Source organism: Cuculus canorus, chromosome 4 (assembly GCF_017976375.1).
Source record: "Cuculus canorus isolate bCucCan1 chromosome 4, bCucCan1.pri, whole genome shotgun sequence".
Taxonomy (NCBI): domain Eukaryota; kingdom Metazoa; phylum Chordata; class Aves; order Cuculiformes; family Cuculidae; genus Cuculus; species Cuculus canorus.
Window position 1 is genome coordinate 35,333,745 of NC_071404.1, and position 25,979 is coordinate 35,359,723.

The 25,979-nt window shown below is 40.1% G+C and overlaps 1 protein-coding gene across 5 annotated transcripts in view; it reads right to left on the reverse strand.

The window, feature by feature from the left end:
- The window catches only part of STOX2 (storkhead box 2), a 127,475-nt gene that overhangs the window by 13,832 nt on the left and 87,664 nt on the right, over positions 1-25,979 (reverse strand). For 3 of the 5 annotated variants that reach the window (XM_054064954.1, XM_054064952.1, XM_054064950.1), the window contains exon 2: positions 8,403-8,555. In XM_054064954.1, coding sequence (XP_053920929.1) covers positions 8,403-8,535 — 133 coding nt within the window. In that variant the 5' untranslated portion in view covers positions 8,536-8,555. Of the gene's footprint in view, positions 1-8,402; positions 8,556-9,342; positions 9,459-15,212; positions 15,323-25,979 lie in introns of those variants that run through there. The other 2 variants (XM_054064955.1, XM_054064951.1) reach the window with 2 other exon arrangements.

Genomic DNA, 25,979 nt, shown 5'->3' on the forward strand with positions numbered 1-25,979 from the left:
CTAATATCCAATCTAAGCCTCCCCTGGCACAACTTGAGGCCATTTTCTCCTGTTGTATCACTTGTTCCTCAAGAGAAGAGACCATCACCTGCCTCAGTATCACCTCCTCTCAGGTAGTTGTAAAGAGCGATGTCTCCCCTCAGCCTCCTCTAGTCCAGACTACACAATCCCAGCTCCTTCAGGCGCTCTTCATAGCATTTGTGCTCCAGACCATTCACCTGCTTCATCGTCCTTCTTTGCACAAGCTCCAGCACCTCAATGTCCTCTTGCAGTGAGGGGCCCAAAACTGAACGTAGTATTTGAGGTGTGGCCTCAACAATACTGAGTACGAGGGAATGATCACTTCCCTGGTCCTGCTGGCCACACTATTTCTGATACAAGCCAGGATATTATTTGCTTGCTGGCTCACGTTCAGCTGCTGTCGACCAACACCCCCAGGTCCTTCTCCGCCAGGCAGCTGTCCAGCCACTCTTCCTCAAGCCTGTAACTCTGCACAGGGTTGTTGTGTCCCAAGCGCAGGACTCGACACTTGGCCTTGTTGAACCCCACACAGTTGGCCTCAGCCCATCAATCCAGCCTGTCCAGATCCCTCTGCAGAGCCTCCCTACCCTCGAGAACCCACCCAACTTGGTATCATCTGAGAACTTAGTGAGGGAGCACTCGATCCCCTCATCCAGGTCATGGATAAGGATATTGAACAGAACTGGCCTCAACACTCAGCCCAGGGGAGCACCACTTGTGACAAACCACCGATGGGATTTAGCTCCGTTCACCACAACTCTCTGGGCCCAACCATCCAGCCAGTTTTTAAACCAATGAAGAGTGTGGCCCGTCCAAGCCATGAGGAGCCAGTTTTTTTCCCGGAGAATGCTACGGGAAACAGTGTCAAAGGCTTCACTAAAGTCTAGGTAGACAATGTCCACAGGCCTTCCCGCATCCACTGAGCAGCTCATCTTGTCATAGAAGATGATCAGGGTGGTCAAGCAGGACCTGCCTTTTGTGAATCCATGCTGGTTGGGCCTAATTACCTGGTTACCCTGTACTTGCCTGGTGAATGCACTCAAGATGATCTGATCCATAACCTTTACCAGCAATGAGGCCAGGCTGACAGACCTGTGGTTCCCTAGATCTTCCTTCCAGCCCTTCTTGTATATGGGCATGACATTGCCAAGCCTGTGGTCATCTTCCCTGTGTGACCTTCCCTGTTAAGGGAGGGGACTGAGAGACACCTGGAATCGAGGCAAAGATGGCATTAAGTACCTCAGCCTTTTCCTCATTCTTGATGGCAATGTTTCCCTTCGCATACAATAAAGCATGGAGATTCTCCTAAGCTCTCTTTTTGTTGTTAATGTATTTGTAAAAATATTTTTTGTTGTCTCTTACAACAGTGGCCAGACTGAGTTCTACCTAGGTTTTTGCCTTTCTAATTTTCTCTCTGCATGTCCTAACAAGATCCCTGTACTCTTCTTGAGTTGCCTGCCCCTTCTTCCAAAATACTGGGCAATGTTTAATTAATAATGCTGGATACTGACCTGGTTTACATTTTTAGAAACAATTTTCAAAAGTATGGACGATCTATTTTAAACCAAAAAAAGCTAATATTGTTTGCTCTGGGTCTTAAGTTTTCTTTTCAACAAAACTCATTTAGAAAAAAAATAGAATCAGAGAGTAACTTAGGTTGGAAGGGATCTCATGAAGGCATCTGGTCAACACCCCTACTCTTGGTTCAACCTATATCACGTTGGTCAGGACCTTGTCAAATCAAGCTCTGATTACCTTTAAGAATGGAAATTCCATTGATTTATGCATGCAAAAACATTTCAACACAGTATATGCTTTTCACAAAAAATCTCAACCAGGTGTACCTGCCACAAACACAATATCACTGGTAGTGCATACTGTTTGGTCACCAACTCTTCTCTCACACAAAGGCTGAAGGCTGCAAGCTCACTGATTTCCTTCTGTCACCAAACGTGAAGACAACAGCAAGGGGTCTGGCACTATAATCAACACCCCACCAAAAGATTAGGAACAAGAAATAGAGACTCTGTACTAATTCCTTCACCCAGCCTCTTTCTTGCTACATGGTTGCAGGCAACATAGCAAGTATTCTTATATTTGGCTTTGAATGGTGTTTCAACCTACAGACATAACCACACTGCTCAGATGCAGTAATACCTATAACTAAAAATCTTACACTGGAAAAGGCAAAGTGTTAGGAGTAACTACTTTCACTAATATGCCCATGCTATATCAGAGAGGGTGTCAGGGAAAAGCACATGGGGGAAGTAAATATAGTTCATGCATAGTCCACAGAGCTAAAAGACTGGGGTTCATCCAGACGCAGGAAGTAAAAGGGGTGAAGAAAGGATATAATTTGAAAGAATAAATGAGACAGAAAATTTGAAAAAAATGAGCAAGTGAAACGGAAAATTGGGAACGTGCGTTTTCTCCCTTTTCATGTGGGTGTCCACAATTTACGTGATAATCCTAGAGAGTAACAAACATCCTCCAGAATTTCTGGATGAGTAAACATGCCAGAAACAGCAGTAGATGGGAAAAGCTGAAATCCAGAGCGCTGGGGGAATAAAGGACTACCCTTCCATAGCCCAGAGTCCCGAATCTCTCTGGACTGAAGGAAACAATATGCTGAGCTTCCTACAGATAGTGAGGCAACTGAAGAGCAGACATCAGGCTGCCTTCTGCATGAGCCTTCAGTAAAGCACAGGAACACAAAGAGTGATTTCAATTCCCGTAACAACCAGTGGTCATCATCCAACCCCTTCTTTACTGTGGAAGAGCTGCTGTACCTGCTTGCACAACACCACCCTTTTCACATTATGCCTCAAATCCCCACAAGAAGTGGATGACCCCAAACTCAAGCTCATGTGCTTCTCCATCCCGTGCTGAAAATGCACTGCAGGGTCCAATGTTGGTTCAACTGAGATGCACTTGCTGTGCACCAGCCAATCCTGCCTCTACATAAATCTGACTGATCCATTGTTTTCCAGGAGCTTATATGTAAATACCTCGACACGCACCTACCTTTGTGGGAACTTGGTCCATCATTCTGATTTTACTAAAGACTTTTTTTAACATACTGTTTCAAAAACATTGGAACAAAAATAAAAGCAAGGAAAACATTCTCCTGGGAGTTTACAGAAAAGTTGGGGAAAGAGGTTGAAATGAATCTTCTGATGTTTTACACTAACTTAGGCAAAAATGCTTTGCAAATACATGTCAAAAATAAGTATGTATTTTTCATCCAGTAAACCATAATGATTACAATGTATTGGGTAAATGAGTTCCTAAACACTGGATGCACAGTAGTTACATTAATGGACTAACTGCTGCGGAAACAGAACATTTAGACAAACATCAAGAAAAGGAAAAAAAATTAACGTGCCTGGGCAGTCAATGATGCTGTGAAGTTAATCGTGTCAGCCTTCTCGATGGAGCTGGAGACTATCACTTTTATTATACCAAGCATATAGAACTTAGAAGTGATTCACTAAGCCAGCAGTGACGATGGCAGATGCAGATCTTTGGAACTCAGCATTGCCAGCTAATGCTAGCTGAGGGTTTTGTTCACATCTCTTTCAAGTATTTAAAAAGCAGAAACAGACTCAAATTTGAACTGGGCTTTCCCGCACGGTGGCCAGGACCAATGACACTGCTCTGGCTCCCAATGTTGCTATTTTAAAGAGATTTCCTGGCTTTCCTAAGATCTTTGTCTTTACAGCAGCCTGCCTGCACTATGTCTCTATACGTAGCCTACCCTACTACATTCAGAAGCCTCCTTATGGTCTCCCTTCCTTTATTAAATAGGAAAGAAAACCAGTAGTTTAGAGACTCTAGCATATAAAATACTGCATGACAGCAGTGGTGTTATTTAAGATTATGTAGTGCTTAAATAATTCAAAAACAGAAACTGTCTGGACACTGAATCATCAGACATGTGCATTTTCTGCATCTCAAGAGAGTCTACTACGCCATCCACTGAGCTTCCAGACAGAAGATTATGTCTTGTTTGCGGCTCACAAAGAATACTGACCTAGAGTGAACTCAGTTAATGCAAGACACTTAAAATAAGTGCTACACGTACATTTCACATATTTAAGGAGCGAACAGTTATGAAGGTGAATGTCAGAGGAATTTGCCAGCTTTCAGAAAACAGTTTGCTTGGAAAGCAACATAGTTCAACACACACATCTATTTTCTAGAATGAAATTCTGAACACCTTAAAATGACTTCAATAAGTAGGTGGACAAAATTGGAAAAAAAAAATAAAAAGAAAAAAAATCCTTACTAAAGGTAGCATAGACTAAGGCTTGATGTTTTCTTCAGCCAGGTTCATACAGATAAGAGACTGTGGCTGCCAAACACAGGAACAGAGGTTACATTCTTAGCTCCTTATACTGGATTTCAAAGATTTACATTTAGTGTACGGGATTTAAACCATGGTCAATAAATTAAAAGTAGGTCTGTACAAACATCTCATTGTTTAATTGTAAGTTGGAATAAAGGGAGTGCATACAGCAGGAGTCCTCTTTCTTTTTAAAAAAATCTGACAAATAACAAATGCCACAAATAAGATGTGCATTATTATTACAAACTTTTTCAATAAAATAAATTCATGAAAAATACATCTGTAGTATTTAAATGGTGTTAAATCTGCTAAAATGATTTTCTCCTGAGCTGATGCTAAGGCTTAACAAGGGATAAAAGAAATACTCTGATTGGCTCATGAAATACTAGTTAAGGACGTGGAGTGGTTGCTATGTGATGTTATAAATAATTAGCATACCTTATTTCAGATAGAGCCATGGCCCAGATTTATGCCTGCACAATGGCTCAGCAAACTAGAGGGCTAGACTGCAATTGTAAGATCCTGCACTGAGAAGAAAGGTTTATTATTCTTAAGCAGTTTGAGAACAGTGTCTGGGGTCTTAGGAAATTTATATACGCCACGAAATGCAGTGAATCATCTCTTCATTAAAACACAAACAACACAGGCAGACAGGGGCTGCTACAGAGTGGGCTACAGAGGTTATATGACAGCGACAGATACATCTGCACTGGTAAGGCTTTCTTTCCTCTCTCTCAGAGCATCAGAACGTAATTAGGTAAAATGAACTATCAGAATATGGGAAGACATTTGATACTTGAAAATAGCCACAGTGAACATAAGGGCCTAAAAAGCTATAGGCGATTTATGAGAAATTTTGGGCGGAAGCACCACATAACACTCAGCACAAGAGGAGGTTCTGTTTACTGGAAAGGACAGAATTTTTGGATAATCCTCACGCACTGAGAGAACACGGATGTTTGCTAGGTTAAGCATGTCACAGCTGGGAAAGAAAGGCATATCTCTAGAGAGGAAAAAAATTGGACAACGAAGTGTGGATTCCACCCCCCAATAACTTTCTTTACCATTTGGGAAGTGAGTTTGGAAAAACAAGGCTCCCCTTCTTTTAATCTCAGACTTAAGAAGTGCACATGTTCATTGCTAGTGGAAAAAAAAGAGGTAGCAAGAGACTGTGCACTAACTCGCCTCAGGCTTCTTCAGAGCAGAGTCTACAAAATAAGCCAACCTGTTGAATTATTTTTGATGCATGGTTCCATCTAGCAAGAATAGCACAATACACCAAGTCAGTCATAATCACGGTCCCAGGTAATCAAAGGGATGCCACCATTAAATTACCATTTCCACTATGCAATAATGTTTATATAAAAACATTGATAGAATTATTGGAAAAATACTTGCAAATCTATGGGAAACCTCTAGTACATATATAGAAAACATGACTTGGAAAAAAATAATCAAATGTAGTTAAACTGGAATTATAACTGTGATTTGCCTTCTTTGCATTTATCCCTTTCAACTCTTACCACTACTTCCAAAATCAGCCAAGCATACTGGAAAAAATCCCTGATAAATAAAATCACAAATTGAGACAGAGAGCCAGTATTTACAAAATATACTTGCAGTACTTTTTTCCAAAGTGCAATTATTAAATGTCATACAGAACTGTTTATTTCAAACATAACCCTCAATCCAGAATTACATTTTAACATCTCAGAACTTAGTATTAGATTGGTGCAAAAATAATTCTGATTCTGTTGTTGTAAACTGCGATGCTTACTTTGGATTAAAGTTTTATTTAACTGAACTGTGGTGACGTAGTATACCATTTTAAAGCAAAAAGTTCACTCTACGTATTTATGCTAATGGTTTTGGATTCACTGTCTATTGTTTTTTATATTACACTCTTGAATTATAGATGGAAAAAAAGCAAATTTCATTAGATTTTGTTGTATAAGCTCAAAAGAGAATGTAAATCGACAGAAACTGCTAGCAATATCAACCAAGCACTGGGCCAAGGGACTGTCAATGAATGTACAGTTTGACACTAGTTCCCAAAAGTTTGTAACAGAAACAAGAGTGTTGAAGATGAGGAGGGTTGCAGACGTCCTTCTGTGATAAGACAACCACCAATTGAGGGCCATTAGTGAAGCAGATCCCTGCAAAACAACTCGGGAGGCTGCAGAAGAACTAAACGTTGACCATTCAACAGTAGTTTGACATTCGCACCAAACTGGAAAATCAAACAAGCTCGACAAGTGGGTGCCGCATGCGCTGACTGACAATAAAAAAAGTTGCCATTACAAAGTCTGCTCTGCTTTGCCAACAGACATGATCCATTCCATGGACCACATTGTGACATGCGATGAAAAGTGGTTTCTATTAAGAAACTGACGGTGTTCCACTCAGCGGCTGGACTGAGATGAAGCACCAAAACACTTCCCCAAACCATCAGAGCAGAAAAGTATTGCCAGGAAATCAACAAAATGCACCAAGAACTGCAACATTTACATCCAACACCGGTCAGCTGACTAGGACCAGTTATTCTCTATGACAGAACCTGGCCTTATGTCTCACAAATGATTCTGCAGAAGCTGCACAAACTCGGCTATGAAACTCTATCTCACTCAGCTTACTCACCAGACCTCTTTCCCATCAATTACATTTTCAAGCACCTTGACAACTTCCTGCAAGAGAAAGCTTTCAGCAACCCAGTAGAAGCTCAAAATGCCTTCAATTCATCCGTTCCAGAACTCCAGAGTTCTATGCTACCAGAATAGACTTGTTTCTTGTTAGCAAAAATGCATAGGTTCTAATAATTCTTATTTCAATTAATAAATTTTACTCTAAGCTGAGATACACTGCTTTAAAGTTGATGGTTAAAAACAGCAATTATTTTTGCACCAACCTAAGACCAGCTACAGCAAAAGCCACGTAACCTCCCAGGCTTTACGTAACTCTTACTCTAAAAGGCAAGCAAAAGAATTGAAGACATGAAAACACAGGTATCTTCTGAACACCAGCACTTATGAACATGCCAAGTGGCTCCCCAAACCTTCAGTCGCAGAGAGAGTTTTTGTGTGAAAGAAAAACAAAACACAAAAACCCAAAACAACAACTAACCAACCAAAGTATTCAAAGATTTTCAGGCAAGGGCAGTACAGAAGCAAAAGCTAGAACTGCATCCAAGAAGACTCTGAAACTTCACAGAAACCAGGTTGACAATATCCTTTCAGTTTAGATGTGCCTGCTTTGGGAAGAGGTGACATCATTGTCATCTACTACTTGCATCAAGCCATACCAGTTTTGAGAGCCTGTCTTAGATGAAGGAAGACATGCACCACGTAGGAAACCTACTCTTTAGAAGAGAATGACCTACACGGAGACCACCATGAGGTTATCCCTAGGGAGACTGGACAATGACACTTGAACTGATACTTGAACTAGTTGAGTGATGTCAATAAAACTCTTATGAGTTAGCTTATGACTAGCTGGAAAGCCATAAAGTGAAATAAGTTTGCTCTGGTTATGACACATGCTTTGTTCTTTATAACTACTGAAGAATCCCTAAACTCTCTTGAGTATGATGATAAAGGCAGCTATTCTGCGAGCAAAATCACAAACAAGCTTATTCTGGTATCAGTCTGAAAAAAGAAACATGCAAATATGGTTTACTGTTTAGTACTTTCCAAGTAACATTTCATATTCACGTGAAGTCAGGAATTAACCCTGCAAAATGCATCTCCACAATAATGGTTTGTCAAAGAGAACTCAATTCTCTCTTTATGTTTAAGAATAAAGAAAAGATTACGGGGTCAGAACCCTAAAGCCTCCATTTACCTTTGTGTAGCATCTCAGTATTAATCAATATTGCCATTCAGAAGAGGGAAGAAAAACAGACCACCCAAAACTGAAACTCCTTCTCTTAAGGAAGCCAAAAAGATAAGCAACCTTTTGGGTAGGGACTAGGACTTCTTTAACCGCCCTTTTACAGACATGTGCCTATCTGATCAAAGATTTATTAACATACACGTACCTGGGAAGCAGGTTGTTAGGTGCTCCATTAGTGCTTCTTGTGTGACTTGTTTTCGGGCAGAGTTCATTGCTGAGATGGCCAGGCAAAGGATTTCTCCAAGTGGAATAAATTGTGACTGACTGATGGGAGACATGTTGATGGGTGATACATCACCTGTAAAAAGACAACAGATGTGCAATGAAGTATTTTGTTTAAAAAGAGGTTCATATAATAAGGATGTAGAGATAAAACCGAAGAAGATGGGCACAGGTCTGTAGTCTTTATACTACAATGGGGTAAAAATGTTGCAACACAGAACCATTCAACAGCTTATTTTAAAATTTACAACATAGTGACCTCTGGAAAATGGGAGATATATACTATACAGACATAGTTTCTCAAAGGGTGCAGTAGACAGATTCAGAAAAATGCCTACAAATTAGCACTTATGGTTGCAAAACCGCATGCTTGAACATCCTCCCAGGTAACTGCACAAACAAAATAGCTGCATTTAGTTCTCTGGACACAAAAGGGGAGATTTCACTCCACTTTCAAAGGCGAGCGGTATGGATCACCCACCATTTCCACCTGATAGAAAATACTTTCTTCAAAGTAACAAAGACCAGAAAAAAATGTTGTTAATTTAATGAATAACATTTTCACTCAGCTGATAAAGCACAACACACTTTATAGAGGCCTGAAGTCTGATACTCTGAATAAATCTCTCTTGGATCTACATGTCAAATGTCTTCGTACAGACAAAAAAGTGATGGTTTAACAGTTCCAGGATAGCCTGAAAATTAACTTTGCTGTAACTTTTGTCATTTTGTATTTAAAAAGAATTCATTAACCCGTACTTAAACCACTGAAAATTCTTCAAGATGCAAGTTATAGGAGAAATTACAATTTCATAATACTAACATGACTTCACAAATACACATACACGTGCATTTTAACCTACTTGATAGAAACACAGAAATGCTTTCAGATTCTGCTCTGTACCTCCTCTTGAACTGTAACAGTTCCCCAATGATCTCAAATTGAGGGAAGCAGCAGGCTGAAAGATTTCCTTTGCCACTGAAAAAGGTATAAGAAAGAATAACAGGCAGAATAAGGGGTGCTTTGACTACAAATCCTTTTCTGGCCACAGCTTCGTCTATAGCCAGGGATTAAGTTTTACCTAAAAGGCTTTGAAATCTCAGGAAAATCACCCTATTTCTGCTGTCATGGAGCAATACCTTGTGACTAAATCAGGAATCAAATCACTGGAAATTAATTCATATTCAAAGTTTCTTCCACAATTCAGAGGATCTAATATTTGCCCTATTAATTCTATATTCCTATTATTTATAAAAAACAGGAACAGCAGCTTCTAAAACTGATTATCAAAATTCATTTAAATCTTCCGTTATATTCAGCACTTTGGGAAAAACAAAAAAAGAATTGGTGGGAGTAGCAAATTGCATAACTGCTTCAGTGAGACTTACAAGCAATATTTTTCAATACACCAGCTGTACAATCTGTTGTACAACAGTGATACGCATTACCCAAGACACAAGGATTTAAAATACACATTTGTGCTATGCTGCCACCTGATCGCTTCCACTGAAACAGGCCTTACCAGATCAATGCTGCAATCCCAACACAGCAGCATTTCTCCAGCTTCAACACAGCACGCCCCGAGATTCCTCTCATTTTTATCTGACCACCAAATGATGACTATAAAATATAACCTTTTCTGGATAATATTTATCCACATACACCTGAAGAGTTCCTGCCACGCATGCTTTACAGACAATGGCAAACAAGAAGATCGTAAGCAGCTTACAGGGAAATGTCAGAGATACGCTTTCACATGATTCGGGAGCCAACACCATTTGTCCCCTCATCATTTGAGAGTGGAGAAAGTTAACCATAACTAAATATAAAGAATTATTTACTACTAATTATACCTGCTATCAGCTTAAACTTGTTCATAGATGAATCTTTGTAATCAGCCAGACACATAAGTTTACCAAATTTGATCAACAGCTACCACACACTTTGTGTAGAGGATCACTTTCTTTACTGATTAGTTTCATGCCTAAAAAGCATCAGAATTATGATAAGAATTATGCAGATTTAGCTAAGCAATTTAAGAAATTACTGTCCTTCACACAGGGATTATCTGTCATGGGAGTTCTTGTGAGCACTAAGTTCAGTTCAGTGCAATGTCAAACGGATTGGCATACATTACCCTCAGCTGAAGTTTAACTTTATCTGGTTCACTGGGGACTGAAATGGGCTCCCTGGGTAGCTTTAAGGGCTTCCAGGTGAAGGGCAGTAACTTCATGAATTGTTTCATCTGGAACACCAAAGAGATCTAGCAATTTCTTAAACCAAATCACTGCGGTAAGAGTATCTGCCTAATTTATCTGCTGCTAATTTTTGCAGGTTTGCTCTGCAGTCTTCCCAGCTGCTCCCAGAGGGATGCTCGCATAAGAACTCAAACCAATGAATCTGCTCACCCCTGAGAGCTCCTGACTGCCGAGAGCCTGCAGAGATTCACTTCTGGGATCACTCTCAGTCGGGACCTGTTAACTTAAAACTGGCTAAGTACAAGTTAAGGAATAATGAATTTTACCTGGATTTTAGTAACCTTGCACTTTGCACAATCTTTCTTTCCAAAGCAGGCCTCCAGCATGGAACTGCTTTTCTAGGTTAGCGTGCAGAAAAATTCAGTCTGCACATTTGACCATTGACAGGTGCTCTTGTCAAGAGGAATAAGACAAGAGTTTCCACTGAAAACATATATACAGTAACAGTTCCTTAATGTTAACACAGTCTCTAGCAAAACATGTTGTAGTTAGTATGCCCGGGTAACATACATCCTTGCTTGCAAATATTCGCGAGCTTAACAACCATTTAATTAACCATAATGAAGACTGTAATTGTCCATAAAATCATAATGTCAATGGTTTTAAATGCAACAGAAGTGGCCAACAAATATTGGTTTATGTGTGCGCCTTTCTTTCTGTTTTATAAGGGGCTATAACCAGTTAAGCCGTATTCTTCGCCACCGAGTGCTTTTCAAACTTCTTCATTATGACAAGAGAGCTCCTCTTTCACCTCTGTTTTTGCCAGAATTACCTCCATTGCTTGTTGTCCCTCAACTGTCTGCTGGAGATAATTACTGGCTCTTGATCTGAAAAAGCTAGCACGCATCTGTAACATTTTCAGTAGATCTAGTTACAGAAAGCCAAAACCCCCTCAACTCAGGATAAAACTTGGCAAATGAGAGTCTCCCTAACTGTCCTGTAGCTCTGGGAGATTACAAGCACTCTGTGGATATAGTTAAGTGAACAAACTTCCTTAATGCACAACAACAGAAAATAGCTCATGTTTATGATTTAACATATTAACATTAATTATGCACATAAATACTGTTTAGCCTGTTGAACAGAAGGTTTAGAACAACTTCTTTAGGGAAGACCTGTTTACGAAAAAAAAAATCAAATAAGCTTTTCTTCTTTTTTATTTTTGGAAGACCACATCACTTACACAAAACATCTAGCATATGGCTCCTGTTAGCTCTGACTGATGCTTGTCTTGAGCAGCTTTCTTTTGAAATCAAATTACTGCCCTTGACTTTCATATGTTTATGTTCTAAATTAAATGAAAGCCGGAGCTCAGAAAGCAGTTTTCGCCAGCTGACTGCATGTTTTGTTTAAATACTATATAGATACACAGTTTTAGCTCTGTCTCTGCAGTGTCTTTCCAAACTTTTCTCTAAAGAATTTTTTTTTAAAAAAAGTTTCCTATATTTTGTGTTTTAAGTAGCACTTAATTTCCAAAAATATCTACATACATGATAAGCAATGAATGAGACTCATCCTCATTTATGCCTCGGGGATTTACAGTGCTACCATATAGAGGGGGAAAAAATGTTACTTTGAACAAAAGATTACGTAGCGCATAAAATAAGCACTTAGCTCTTACATAGAACATTTCTTCAGTGGATTTCAAAACATACCGAACAACTGGGTAACCATAACTACCCGTAACATACAGACGAGGAAGTGATGGTCCGTAACAGAGCTGGGAATCAAAATGCTCACACATCCTGAACCCACACCATACTGACTCCTTTCTGTGACATTGTATCTGCTGTCTCTGCTCTGTGAAAGACTGTGTAACACCACCTTGGGAGAAATTCTGCACCATGTACCAGCAATTAAACTAGCAACTACATACTGACGACAGAATTTTTATTGGTGATTCTGCTGCTGGAAAGAAGTGACCTGGACATCAAACTCGCCGTCTCATGAAGTTTGCATGAAAATTGTTTGAAATATCACCTCTTGGCTCATAAATGGAACCAATTCAGTACAGTCATTCTGAAGGTAAATTAAGGAAAATTAAGAAATTAAGGAAATTAAATGCAAAGCCATATTTTATTAGAATTTATCATACTATTTCCCTGAAATGGAGAAGAGATCCTCTGGTTATACCTTGCATTCTGTGAAATAAAGGAAGCCAAAGCCCAGTTACTCTTCTCCATCCAGCTTCTCAACACCTTTTTAACCTTGTGTTCCCTACGGATCAAGATAAACTTCAAAAATTACTTTTTGCCTGGTTTCCACAGGAAAAAAGGCTTGCACAATCACAGCCTGTGTACATGCATGTGCCAGAGAGGTCAGGTCTCTCTAGACTGTACAGAGATTCTACGGGTGCTTGTTATGAATGGTTTATCTGAGCAGAGTTTCAGGTATAGCCACTTCCCACTAGACAGGAGAGAATCCAGTAAAAAAACCCACTTGACAAGGGATATCTGACTTCGCTACTTTTGCTGCTTATAGAACTACATTATTAATCAAAGAATATCAAATTAGAGTACAGCAATTCTGCAGTACATCATGAAATCAAAAAAAATTTCTTACCAACAGCCTGCTCTGGTCAACCCTTACCTATGTTTTCACTCTGGGAAGAACTAAAGAAAGTCCTTTTCAAACAAAAGGTAGCTAACAAAACCAAAAGTACTGGTAATGGCCACAAAGAAGGGCCTTCAGTCCAGAATATCATCACTTTTTTTCAAGCACACCATAAATAAAATAGCTCTTCTAGAAAATGCTCATTTTCAGATTTACTTAAAGATGGGACAGATGCTGAAGAGGTTATAAGCCGCCTGGGTTGCACATTACCCTTTTTTCCCCAAATCCTAAAGCGACTGAATCACGCTTATTATAGAATACTTACACAGATGTAGCAAACAAAACGCTTCTTATGTGAATTCACAATAATGATAAAGAAACGCCATTTTAAGCCAGATAACATTTCCATCTGATTAAACAACAGGAGGGAACAGGAAGACTATGCAGATTTCTGTAGTATTACCTAGATTACTCTGAAATACCTTGGATCTGCAGTAGCACATTAACATAGAAAAGAACATATTTTACTGGCAAAATCTGAAATAAAAAAAATTAGAAGCTATGTTGCTTTTACTGTTCTCAGACAAAGCTAAATCCTCCTTCAAAAACCACATTTTTTGAGTATTTAATGAACAAAGCTGTAGGTTGTTTTTACTAGACAGTTACACATATCAGAGGACTGATAAGAAAAATTAAATAAAGATTCCTCCATTTATTCCTGTTTAAGAGCATCTTAAACAAAGGGTCAGCAAATGCTCTAACACACATTCGCTCACCATCAAGGTCCTTTCCCACCTCTGAAATGTACGCACACCAAAACATACCTTCCCTGGCATACACAGGTCATGAACACTTTAAGAATGTGACCTGGCAATGTGGCCACTCCAACTCTAACCAGCCTGAAAAAAACACGCCAACCTTAATAATGACCAACCATATGACAAACATTTGCCTCTTGAACATGGTTCTGCTCTCTTGCCTGTTATTAACTTCAACCATGTAAACTGATCTTAATTGTTCAGATCCAGCTAAAAGCACGATCTCCACATTAACCAAGTGCCACAAACTTTCAGAAACAGGTGCTAAATTGCCCGCAGCCAGCAAACCTGTCTTATATGCGTTCATCCTGTGTATTTCCTGTGAGTTAGATTTCTTTTTCTTTGTTCATGTCCTGTGGCCAGCTGCCTCCCATTCCAAAGTGATATCCCAGCACGTGTTACAACTACGATCAGAAAAAGCTTCTGCTGGAGCACGGAACTTTCCCAGAGGATTCAGTTGAGGAGATATTGATGGCACTGCTTATCCTGAGAAGGAGGGTAGGACTATCTTTTTTTTTTAATATATTGTGTGCTTTAGAATGTGCTTTCTCAAAGAAATATTTTTCAAATGCATTTTTCAATAAACATCCATGTCTATATTCCTGGCACACAATATTTTAAAAAAAGGGGACTTACCTGAACCCCTATGGGTCCGGTTCCATGCTCCAGTACAGTATCCAGAGCAGCTATGATGTAACAACTATGTGCATATTGGGGCTTTATATCACTGTGGAAGCTGGCTGGCTGCAGCATAGGTCAGTGCCACAGCATCTGAAAGAAGAAAAACAAAGCATGCTTTTAGGCAGTAACATGCTGAACACCCACATCTTACCGAAGGAAACAGGGGGGTCCAGAAAACAAAAAATAATGCAGTACCTATGCAGCTCCACTGAAAGGAACGTTATTTCACACAATTCCCACATAAGTACAAGAAATAAATGGTTAAGAAATGACAGGGGAGGTAGAGGTAGAGAATCTAAAGGGGACTGACTACAAGCATAACTCCCACACAGTGTTTTGAAAACATCTCTTTCCTTTGCCCTATTTCCACTGAACGGCTAGAATCATGTTCTGACACCACCCCCTGTTCCAAAGGCACTCACAGTCTTCGCAAAGCACCTCTCTACTGCAGTGCCTCAGGATTCTGCAGTGTCACTCCTCTTCTCCCTGGCTCTCTGCAAAGTGAAGTCATAGGAATGGATCAGCCAACCTGACTTCTCACTACCCTGCCCAGAATCCTTTGTGAACTGAAATGAGTCATCGCTCTGAAAAAATCCACAGCGCAATGTTCCAGGTTTCTCCCTACGTCTGCACTGGCTTCTTTGTCTTTGAAACGAAGTGCCTCTGCTTCTGGAACCGTGCCCAGCTGCACCACACAGGATAACAAGCCAGCCTCCTCATTAAGTGGACAGAAGAGCTATTTACATGCATTAGCAAAGACAAGTTAAAGCTTTAACCCTCTAATCAAGAAAAAAAATTTACCCCTCCTATATCTGCTTGATGTAATACATAACCCCCTAACACACAAAAGCAGAAATGCACAAATATACATGCACACGCTTATGCAGAGCAATATTTTTCTTAAATTATTCACTGTTTGAAATGACACTTACCAGTTTTTACTCTAGTGGTTAAAAAGGAAGATTTACTCCCCTTTGTCAGCTTGAAGAATGCTGTGGACCTGCATGTACCAAGCAGCCCTGCTGTACATGGGATCAAAGTTGTGCTGCTGTAAACTGTTATATCAAAAAATTAGAAGCAGTGGACAAGTTCTTCCAAGCTCATTTTTCATGATCCCATTCACCATCTGGGCTCAAAACAACGTGAGTCCCGAAACCATGCCAGACAGAAAATGTCAAACTGCTCCAAGTGCCGAGAGCCAGCGGAGCTGCTTCAGCTTCTGCTGCCACTGACAAAGAAGGTAATGCTCAGAATGAGGTCACTGTGTCAGGATCTCACTCCCAGTGCTAGGTTTTCCTTCCCTTGGTGAGGTTAAGCTAAGCTAAAGCATCAGGAAAACACAGAAGAAGAGGTAGGAGTACCGTATGATGCAAGGCGGATGCTGCTGTTTCGGAGAAACATTTTTAATTGTTTGCGAATTCTTTTCGAAGAGAAGGAAATTTCAACTTGTCTTTACTGCAAAATAACTATTTCTAGTCATGATCCAGCCATCAAAATGATAAGATCAATATGCAAAAACAGAAGGGGGGGAGCAAACAAAAAAAATGGAGTGCTGCCATGAGGCAATTCTTTAAAGGTTTCTGTATTCTAAGCACTCTGAAATAGTTTGAGGCATAGCAGGCACATAATCCATAAAATCCTGAAACACAGCACTTCAGGACTAACCTGTGCTATGCTGGAATAGGCAGTTCTCTTGGATTCTCCCCTAAATAAAAATACCAGGTGTTTAGGACTGAACACAAACGTCATCACCTCCCTAAGCTGCAATCCCTAGTGTTACAACTACCCTGGCAGTGAACGAGTCAAACCCAACCTAAAATAAGTCTGTGTAAATGTTTCAAGAGGACAAGTAAATAGCTGGGTTACACAAATAACAAACATAATTTTTGTTTACAGGTCTATGTCAACTGTTATGGAACAAAGACATATTACAAACAGGCTAATTTACACCTGTAAGGTAAGCTGGGTGCTTTGCTACACCTGCAGCTACACAGTAGCCAAGATCTCAACACTAAAAGCTGGGCTTTTGCTATACAGAGTCATCAATTTCTGTGTTCCCTGAAAGGCCTCATTCCAGGAAATCTTCCTTAAATTTTACAAAAGTTTTATCTTCCCTGGGGCTGCTGTATCAGCCACAAAGCTTCTAATGAATCCAACCTGGCGTTTGCAATGTTTAGGTCCCACAGGATCATCCTGCAGAAACTCTGATTGTTTGTCTGCTAAGCCCACGGTCACTTTACAGCAATAAAACTCATTCCAAGACAAAAAAAAAAAAAAAAAAAAAAATTCCGTGGGCTTAAAAGTGAATTACAACAGGTACGGACTGAAAGCAAAAATGAGAGCTCCAATCTGCTTTTCCCTTACACCAGACAACATTCAATGCAAAGCTGGGCTTGCGCGTGCAGCAATGTTCTCACACACACATAAGTTTCTGCAGCAGCTGTCACACTATCACTGAAGTTAAAATACTGGCAGAAGAAAGATAAAGGTAACATCATAACACTAAAATCTTTTCTCTCTAACAAATTTCTCTAGCACTGGAACCCATGTTTTTTACTCAGGACCAGCTTGACTACTCTGAACAGACTGATAACAACTTCAAGCTCTTTGAGGTAACTCCTCTTGCACATGTGACACCCTACACACACCTAGAACGCACTGAGCACAAATGTGTACCCACGGTGCACACACATCTTATGTGCACACACACCTTGATGTGCCTTTACGCAAACTGATCACCACACAGTGCTGTTACGCAGCTCTTTAATCAGTATTAACAACAGCAAAAGTGCCCGATACCTCATGCATGGCAGAGAGCAAAAGTGAACGCAGAGACCAGCAGCACAGAAAATGTAAATGAGAATGTTTAGAAGAGCTGAAGTTGATGGATAAATCAGTGCTGCCATCATCAGTGATGATATGGCATCCCCTCACAGGAGGAAAGCCTAGCCAAAATGCCACATGCACTTCCCAATCAAGGCAGCTACTTTGCTCCGCCACCCCACATCTCCCCACCAGCACGATAGAAGTTGGTTCTGAAAAGCTGCCTTATTGACAGTGTACAGCACGAATACACCATATACTTCTCTCTGTACAACCCCATGCGTGCATGAGCACCCAAAAAGACCAGCAGAGAATACAGCATAGCCTGCAATCAGCCTCCATCATACCCTGAGAAAACAGATGAAGTAAAGATCCTGTTCTCTGCCTTTGCACACACATTGTATCAGAGTTGAACACAACCGCCTTTGTCAAACTCCACGTTAGCCTGCATGCATCCCTGAGCCCTCTGGAGCCAGAGCCTGCGATCCCCCTCCTTTGCCACAGCCCTTTCACCATCACCAGAGGGAAACTCAAGAGGAGAAAAGGAAGGGCTCAAAGGGGGGTGGGGGTGGGGTGGGGTGGGGTGCTGCATAGAACAAAAAAAGTTAAAAAAATAAACCACTGCCAAAAGAAGCCAAGGGATTACCATAAGCATGAGAAAATTCAGACTAGCCCGTATCAGTTTCAGCGGATCCTGAATTTCGGAGCCTAAATCAGCCATCAGCACTCAGCATTTAGAGCCTGCAGCTGCAGACTACAGCCATCTACCTTTATGATTACGTCTACAAAAACCAACTTCACAAAACAGGAAGCATCCAACACCATACTGGGAACACAACCATCAACCCTGTGGCACCAGAAGAAACCAGACTAAGGAACATCAAAAAGACAAATTTACACTTCTATTTCTTTAGGAAATCTCTTCATACTAACAAGTTTGACATATCAGTGCTCTACTAATAACAACTTACTTGCAGTATGCTAATAAGTTCCACTTGGCTTACCTGAACAAATCCCATGGTTCTTTAAGAAATCACTTAAGAAATCACAAGAGGGAACATGATTAGGGTATTAAATATCCCAACAGGTAATGCCCATCTGGTTTTGTGATCATTTTGTCTATGAGCTTAAATACTCTTTCTTTTTTTTTCCCCCTCCTACTGCTTACACCCCAATGTATTTGCAGAAAACAATCTTCCTCTCCTTCAGACCTCATTCCACCGGATTCAAAAAAAACAAACCAACTCTCTCATTGTCCAGCAAATATTCCTGGGTTTGACTCTAAAGACCATGATTTTGCCCATGGTACTTAACCAGCTCACTCTGTGGATATGATTAAGGATCTCTGACCATCCAAGTCTTTTCATTTGTTATGCATTATTTAAGCATCTCCACTTTATCATATCCTAAAAAAAGTCACAAAAACGAAAACCAAACTACTTTAAATGTTATGTAGTGCAAGACAGAACCATAACCTTGTGCCACACTTACTAATACAACAACTCGGTAAACAACATTTGAATGAAGGCATCACTCTTAACAGGAAAAACAAAGCAACCCAACAACTGTCTCTTCCAAATTCAACTACTAAAACAGGTTTCTTTAAATTACAGCTCACTGGAAAGTATGTGATATTTTAAACTGCACAGAAGGATTCTCTAACAGATTCTGTAGCTAGGACCACAGGATGGGAAGAAAGGAGAGATTTGGGTTTTGTTTTTGGGTTTTTTTTTCACATAGACACTTGTTATTATTAAATTAATGCTAAAGCTACATTGCTATCGACCACATCACCACACCACCCCCTCAAAACCAAAGCCTGCCTGTTTTCTGGCAGTAAACAATAAATGCAAGGGAAGATAGAAGCATAAAAAAATCTGACACTAGAGGAGATATGGCAAGACAGTAAGCAGATGTGAAACGAGAAAAAAACCAACAATGGTAAACCTATATTTTTTTTTTAGGGTGGAAATCTTACAAATGCAGAGAAAAATATTGCAGACACTCCTGAAAGCACTGAATATGGCTACTGAAACATAACAACCAGCCTTAGCCACATGTTCTTCACTTTCCTCTTCAGTTAGCCAGAACACATTTTCAGTGTGTCTGGGGATGCTGCAGCAAACATACAGTCTAGCCAGCAGCTAAAATTCTTGAAAGGTGAAGGGCTGATTAGCACTATAACCCAACAACAGAGTAAGTCCTCTCTCATTTATACTGACTGCTGTAACCATGGAAGGCTTTTATCCCAAAGATGATACTGCAGTAGTTACAGCTTTTTAAATAAATAGTGATGACTGGCAGATAACTTCAGGTTAAAATAAGAACCTGCAACACAGAACACAAGTCCCACGGTACTGCAGCAGCCTTTAACAGCCCAGTTTTTCCTGGCTAGGAGAGAACTGATGAAAAGGCCAGGCATGGAATCAATTAAAATAGTGCTGAAGTGGTTTTAAAAAGAAAAAGGTCAGACACTCTGAAGACTTAGCAGTTGAGAGTTTAACAGACCATTTTTTATCCCTATGCTAGAAAGCAGAATTTTCACTATGGCCAGAGTAGACTTAAGAATATGTACTTTAATGCTTATGAAATCAAAATATCTTACACCATAATACATCAAGTAGCTATAGTAGGATATCCTGCCCCTATGCTCTACCTGTGTGCAGTAGATGCAGTGTACCCTATTTCCCACAATGGACCCAAATACTTTAAAATTGTGTCCTATGGTCTCCCTGCATGGAGATCAGTCGTGAGGATAAGAACTTGCGAAATGTCCTGACACAACAATTCAGCAGCTCACCAAATCTGCTCTCTTTTCTCATGCTGGTCAATCATTTAAGAGGAAGCATTAGAAATCCAACTGCACCCACTGCCACTAGTGTATCTTAAAGGGAAATGCCCCTGTTCTAGACAGAAACAGTTCTTTGAGATCTTCAAGAACTAGCAGATTTTCATTTTTTCTCTCAATTATTATGACTGTCAGCAAATACAGGAATCAAAAATTACCTCCAATAAAGGACAGTATCTGGAAGCAGGCGTTCACACATTTAAACAGCTCGCGAGATTAAATGTGCTTCTTCCTGTCCACTTCACATGGATTTTGCTTCTTAATTTTATTGAGCACTATTTTTATTACAGAAAGCAGTAAACCAAAACCTACACCACGCTTTATACCACTATTATCACAGTAACACCTCCCTATCACCTGCTCTTTTCTCTTTTAAGGGAAATTTCACAAATCTGAAAATCTCCCTGTACATGAGCCATAAAACCAAACACAATATCCAAAACAAGGATGAAACTATCAAATTCACAGGCAGACTTCTCTTGCGTGACTTATTCTTAGATATCTCCTAATTTACAGTCTTACATTTAGACTTCTAATAACTACCCCCCTGTCTAAGATGTTCACCACTGACTACAGCAACGTGCAGACCACGCTCTTAAAAAAGCATGAAATCGAATGTATTTGAGCACTGTTTTGTCCGTGCTCACTGCACTGCCTTACACGCCACTGCTGATGTCACTATCTGGCAGAACTGCTCAGCTGTTTCGCTCAGCTGTCGCCAGTGTCGTCTGAAGTCCTCCCCAGCAGCCTCAATGAATCTGAGCAACTGTGATCTGACAGATAGGGTTACCATTTCATTATCCATTCCCTCCTTCAGATTTCTAATACAGCTATTAAAGCCCAAACATTTGCTATTGATCTGTGCTGCACAGAACACTGTTAACCCTCTCCAGGGACAGAACTGATCATTCTTTTTTCTCCTCTGTGTTTTAAACTGAGCTCAACAAGATTATTCTCCTGGACCTTCACCAAGCATATAAAGCACTAGAGCGTGGAAGAGTCCTTGTGCTCCCCAAGTGTCGCTATGACCCAGTTTTCTGAAAGATGAGAGCACATAAAAATAGTCGTGTCTTTGCCCTCTCATTCAGTATAAAGAAACCTAAATTAGGATATAAAGACTAGGTTCCCGAGATGATCTCAGGAGCTACTGCTGATCTCAGCTTACATTGAACCAAACCGAAAGGCTAGCAAGATGAGAGATTTGGGATAATTTCTTGAGCAAATCTGGCAAGTAACCACTGGACACAAAGAGAAAATCACATATAACAAAATTCTGAGATTGAAGCATAGGGGACATATAAATGCAAGTTCTGAATGACTATGTTTTGTACCATAGCAAGGTAATATTTTCTCAACACACACTAAAACAACAAATAAAAAGTCATTCCTTATTTTAGACCATAAGAAAAAAGGGCTTAAAGTTAATGGCACATTCTTTCACCGAGCTTACCCCACAAGCAGTGCTTTAACTCACCCAGACCTTATAGGCCCAAGGGCACAACTCTTATTTAGAAGAGCAAAATGTGTCTGGGTCAGAGTTGGAGTTTGACAAGTGTCTCTGCCTTAAAAGCGTTTCTGATCATCAGTAAATACTGCCTCACATATAGTGAAACAGAGAGTGCACACCTCTCTCCTTGCCTGGCCATTCCCTTTGAGAGACTGGATTTTCTGTGCAGACCAGCCCTCGGAAGCACCCATGGAGGGGCATGTAGCTCTAAGAACATTTCTTGAAACCTCTCTGTTCCTCCTACCTGTTTGGTAGCTACAAGTTTCAGTCTTAAAGAGCAGATGTAGAGGCTACTTAAAGAGAAACCTAGTCTAAAAAGACTGAATTAACAACAGGAGAAGACTGGGGGGGGGGGGGGGGGGGGGGGAAGAAACAATGTAACTAAGAAAAAACACAGGAAAGGTTAAATGTGAGGAAAGAGATGATTTTTCTCTGATTGCTAAAGCAGGCGATGAAGCATATGTGATGTTAATGATGAAAGAAGACTTGTTAAGAGAATCTAATGATTAGAGGAACTAAACAGAAGCAGGAATAATAACCAAATGGTAAGAAATAAATTTAGCACCTCCAGCTGTAAGGCTAGGAAAATACAAGGGTCTACAGGATTGCTGGAATAAGCAAAGTGGGAATGGCTGCCTGTTTCAGTGAAGAAAGAAGTGGAACAAAAGGACAGTTGTTTTGTGAAGGCTGATCTGCATGTGCTCTGCATTCACTTGGTGCTTGCCTTTGTTTTGTTTTCCAGGCTGGCCTTCACCCCATACCACACAAAGGATTCAATGAAAGCCTCCATTCAAAGTCCCAAATTAAAAGCCTTGCTTACAGCCCAAAGCCTAAGCCCAAGTGCCAACCACCCAGCAGAGGGAGCATCCTGGGCAGCTCTGGCCAAGGAACCTGCATCCTCCAGCAGCTTTGAATGGGGTATCCCAGTGTTTGGAACAGGCAGAATAGCTAAATTTAGCTTGTTCTCTAAAGGGTGATTCCTAAGCTTTTACGATCAAAGATCAAAGCTAGAGAGAAGATGGGAGCTTACAGGACAGTAAAGAAAGTTGAGAGTAAATTATTAGTATGCATGCTAACAAGGCACACATGTAACATCCCTCCTCTGAGAGCACATGTGAATGGTTTGGGCAGTTTGAACTAAAACATGTGAAAGCAGTTAAGCATGTCATCACCAATACTGCCTTTAGAAGTGTTTCACTGCTTTATGAGAAGCTCTTCAAAACACACGCACATGTAGTTTCACTGAGGAAGGTGTAATCCACAAGAAGTCAAAAATGCCAGGCTGCCAAAAGTGCATCCTACATGCCACGTGTGGTCTGCAAAGCCTCTGCATGAGGCATGTGGGTTTTTTTCTTGACATTATGGTATTTATTTCAATTTCGGTATAACACTTAATTGAAGCATTGCACTGTAGATTTGTTATACAGCATATAGTTTGGCACACTCCCTGAACACAATTTGGGGAACATCTGTGTAACAGGGATAAGATGGGAACTGACCTCAGGGCTTTGGTCTAAAAGACTAATTTACTGATAGAATTATCTTGTTGTAATTATACCTATGTAAATCCTCATTTATTCTGGAATAAGAGCGGATTTAGCTTATACAACTTCCAAAAATTATATCAATGGGGGTAGCTGTACATGCATAATCCTGCTCAATTCCTCCGCATGACCTTTCATAGCACGCATAAAAATGTGAAAATGAAAACTGAGTAATCAACAGTAAAAATAAAATACTAATTTTATTAGCAGCAAGAACTTGTCTTTCTTTCTGTTGTTGAATCCCATGCTCCCTAATGTATTCAAAAAGTAAATGTTAAAACGAAAGTACAACCCTTTTCTTCTACTAAGATTTTTTTCCCTGGGTTCTGATAGCTTCAGATAATCACTGACATTTAGTGTTAAGTACTGTTCCTCTAAAAACTTCCTGTTATGGTCAAAGACAGAGATATTAAAGAAGCCAAATTTGGTTCCTACTGCCATATGTTGTTTCTAATAGTCACAGCTTGAGTTTCAAAACTGATGTAGATTTGCACTTCCCTTTATCTCCATTGACTGCTGCTGTACACTCAGTACTTCTTGAAAGGAGTTACGGAGGAGCCTAATTTTAGGCATTCAAAGCTCAGACTTGAACGTGAAAAGAATCCATGCATGTAAGCTATTTGGGAATATCTGACTGAAAGTCTCGGACACAATGCCTAAGGTTACACAACTCTTTCATACTTCCACTTATAAACAAGAGCCTAAAAGCCTAGTTTAGAGCACAAAACTTTGAATGAGACTTACACGTCTTTTGCCTTGCTCCTGACAAACTTTCTTTTCATCAAAGTTTTGATGGTATTAGGCAAGTTTTGGGCTTGCAAAATTATATTCTTAAGATGAAATATAAAAGAGGAATACTGAGTAAGGAGCTCTTGATTTGAGAGAAAATAATTCCGCTACTCAGAGTCATTTCCTTATGATATCTTCGGAGTCCGAGGATGTGAAAGCCTTGTGCAACTTCCTTGTGACATTTTCCTCTTGGTAACATAACTTCTTTCAAGGGCAGAAGTATTCTTGCCAAGCATAATCACCACAACTTTTCCTCTCATACGCAGTCTCTAACTCTATCATTCATCACCTATGCAGACAGACATTATGCAAGCTTGTTTGCCCGATACTGCTCCTTAGAAAGTGCTTGCAGAACACCAGAAGCACACAAACTCTCCCAGGCCTCCACAGAATGGGCCATATTCCCTTCAATTTAGGCTTCCCACCAATACTGAAGTCACAGTGCTGGCTTCGTGATATCACAGCATTCTCCGTGGCAACAGCCTATGAGGTCACAAATAAAGGATTATCACTTTGCTGCAGGATTAAGGGAACTAAGAAGCTGGTCTGTCAGGAAGATGGGCTTTACTTCAAATAATGGGAATTAGAAGAATGCCAAAAATAAATGGGTTGTAAATTGTCTGTCTGACATGTACCCTTTTTTTTCAATAATACTGTTGAATAAGATGTTGCTTTCTTTGACAGCTCCCAAGTAAGTGAGTGAACTGCAGGCTGCCTCTTGAGCCATTACACGGCAGATGAATCCTGAAACAACTTCTGTATCTTTTGATTCCCTAGTCATTTGATTTTGCAAGTGCAGACAGCAGTCAGACCGCTCTCCTCAAATTGCTGGTTAGTTTAGGTGCTCAGAGCTCGCAGTAAGTTCTAAAAAGTGACTCAAAGAAGAAAAAAAGTTAGAAAAGAAAGTCTGGAAACATCTTGCTTTATCCCACCTTATTGTTTAGGCAAGGGTTTGTGAAGACAATTTCAAACCAAGACTCTGTGGTCTGTGTTCCAAAGTCAGATTGAAATAATATGTGTTTTAAGTTACAGTGCTTTAACTACTTTTTAAAAATGCAAGAAATAGTAATTATTGAGAAGAACCTTCCCTGCAAAACACACGCATTCACAGGAATCTTTACCATAAGCATCGCTGTTAGAATAATACATTTGTACGAATAACGTCATTACACTCTTAGTCGTTAATTTCTTTCAACAGTCTCTGGTTTATTCCCCAATGAACAGCCTCTTCAGAAGTTTTGTAAAATACAGAACTCCAAAACCTGTTTGAAACTATACCAAAACCTTGATCTCCTCTCTTCCCCACTATGGAGCAAATCAAAAATAGCACAAACACAATCACCCAACAAAGGCTTCCTGGCACTTCAAGGGACCACTGAGGTTTCCATGCAACTTCCCACAGCACAAATTAAAAGTTAACTTTGTTTCAGCTTTTTAAGGGAGTTATAGTCCACTGGGGGAGAGGGAAATGAAAGGAGGATGATACCAGCTGAGAATACACTTACTACATTATCCACAGGAAGCCTACATCCCGTGCATGTTTGCACACGAAAACATTTTTCCTATATATTTGAAGTAATTGCCCACTTTTCCAGGTGCCTGGCAACTCTGGCTGTCCGATATCTGGCAACTAGCTACTGTATGCATATAGACTCATCTCATGTATGCAGCAGGTCCA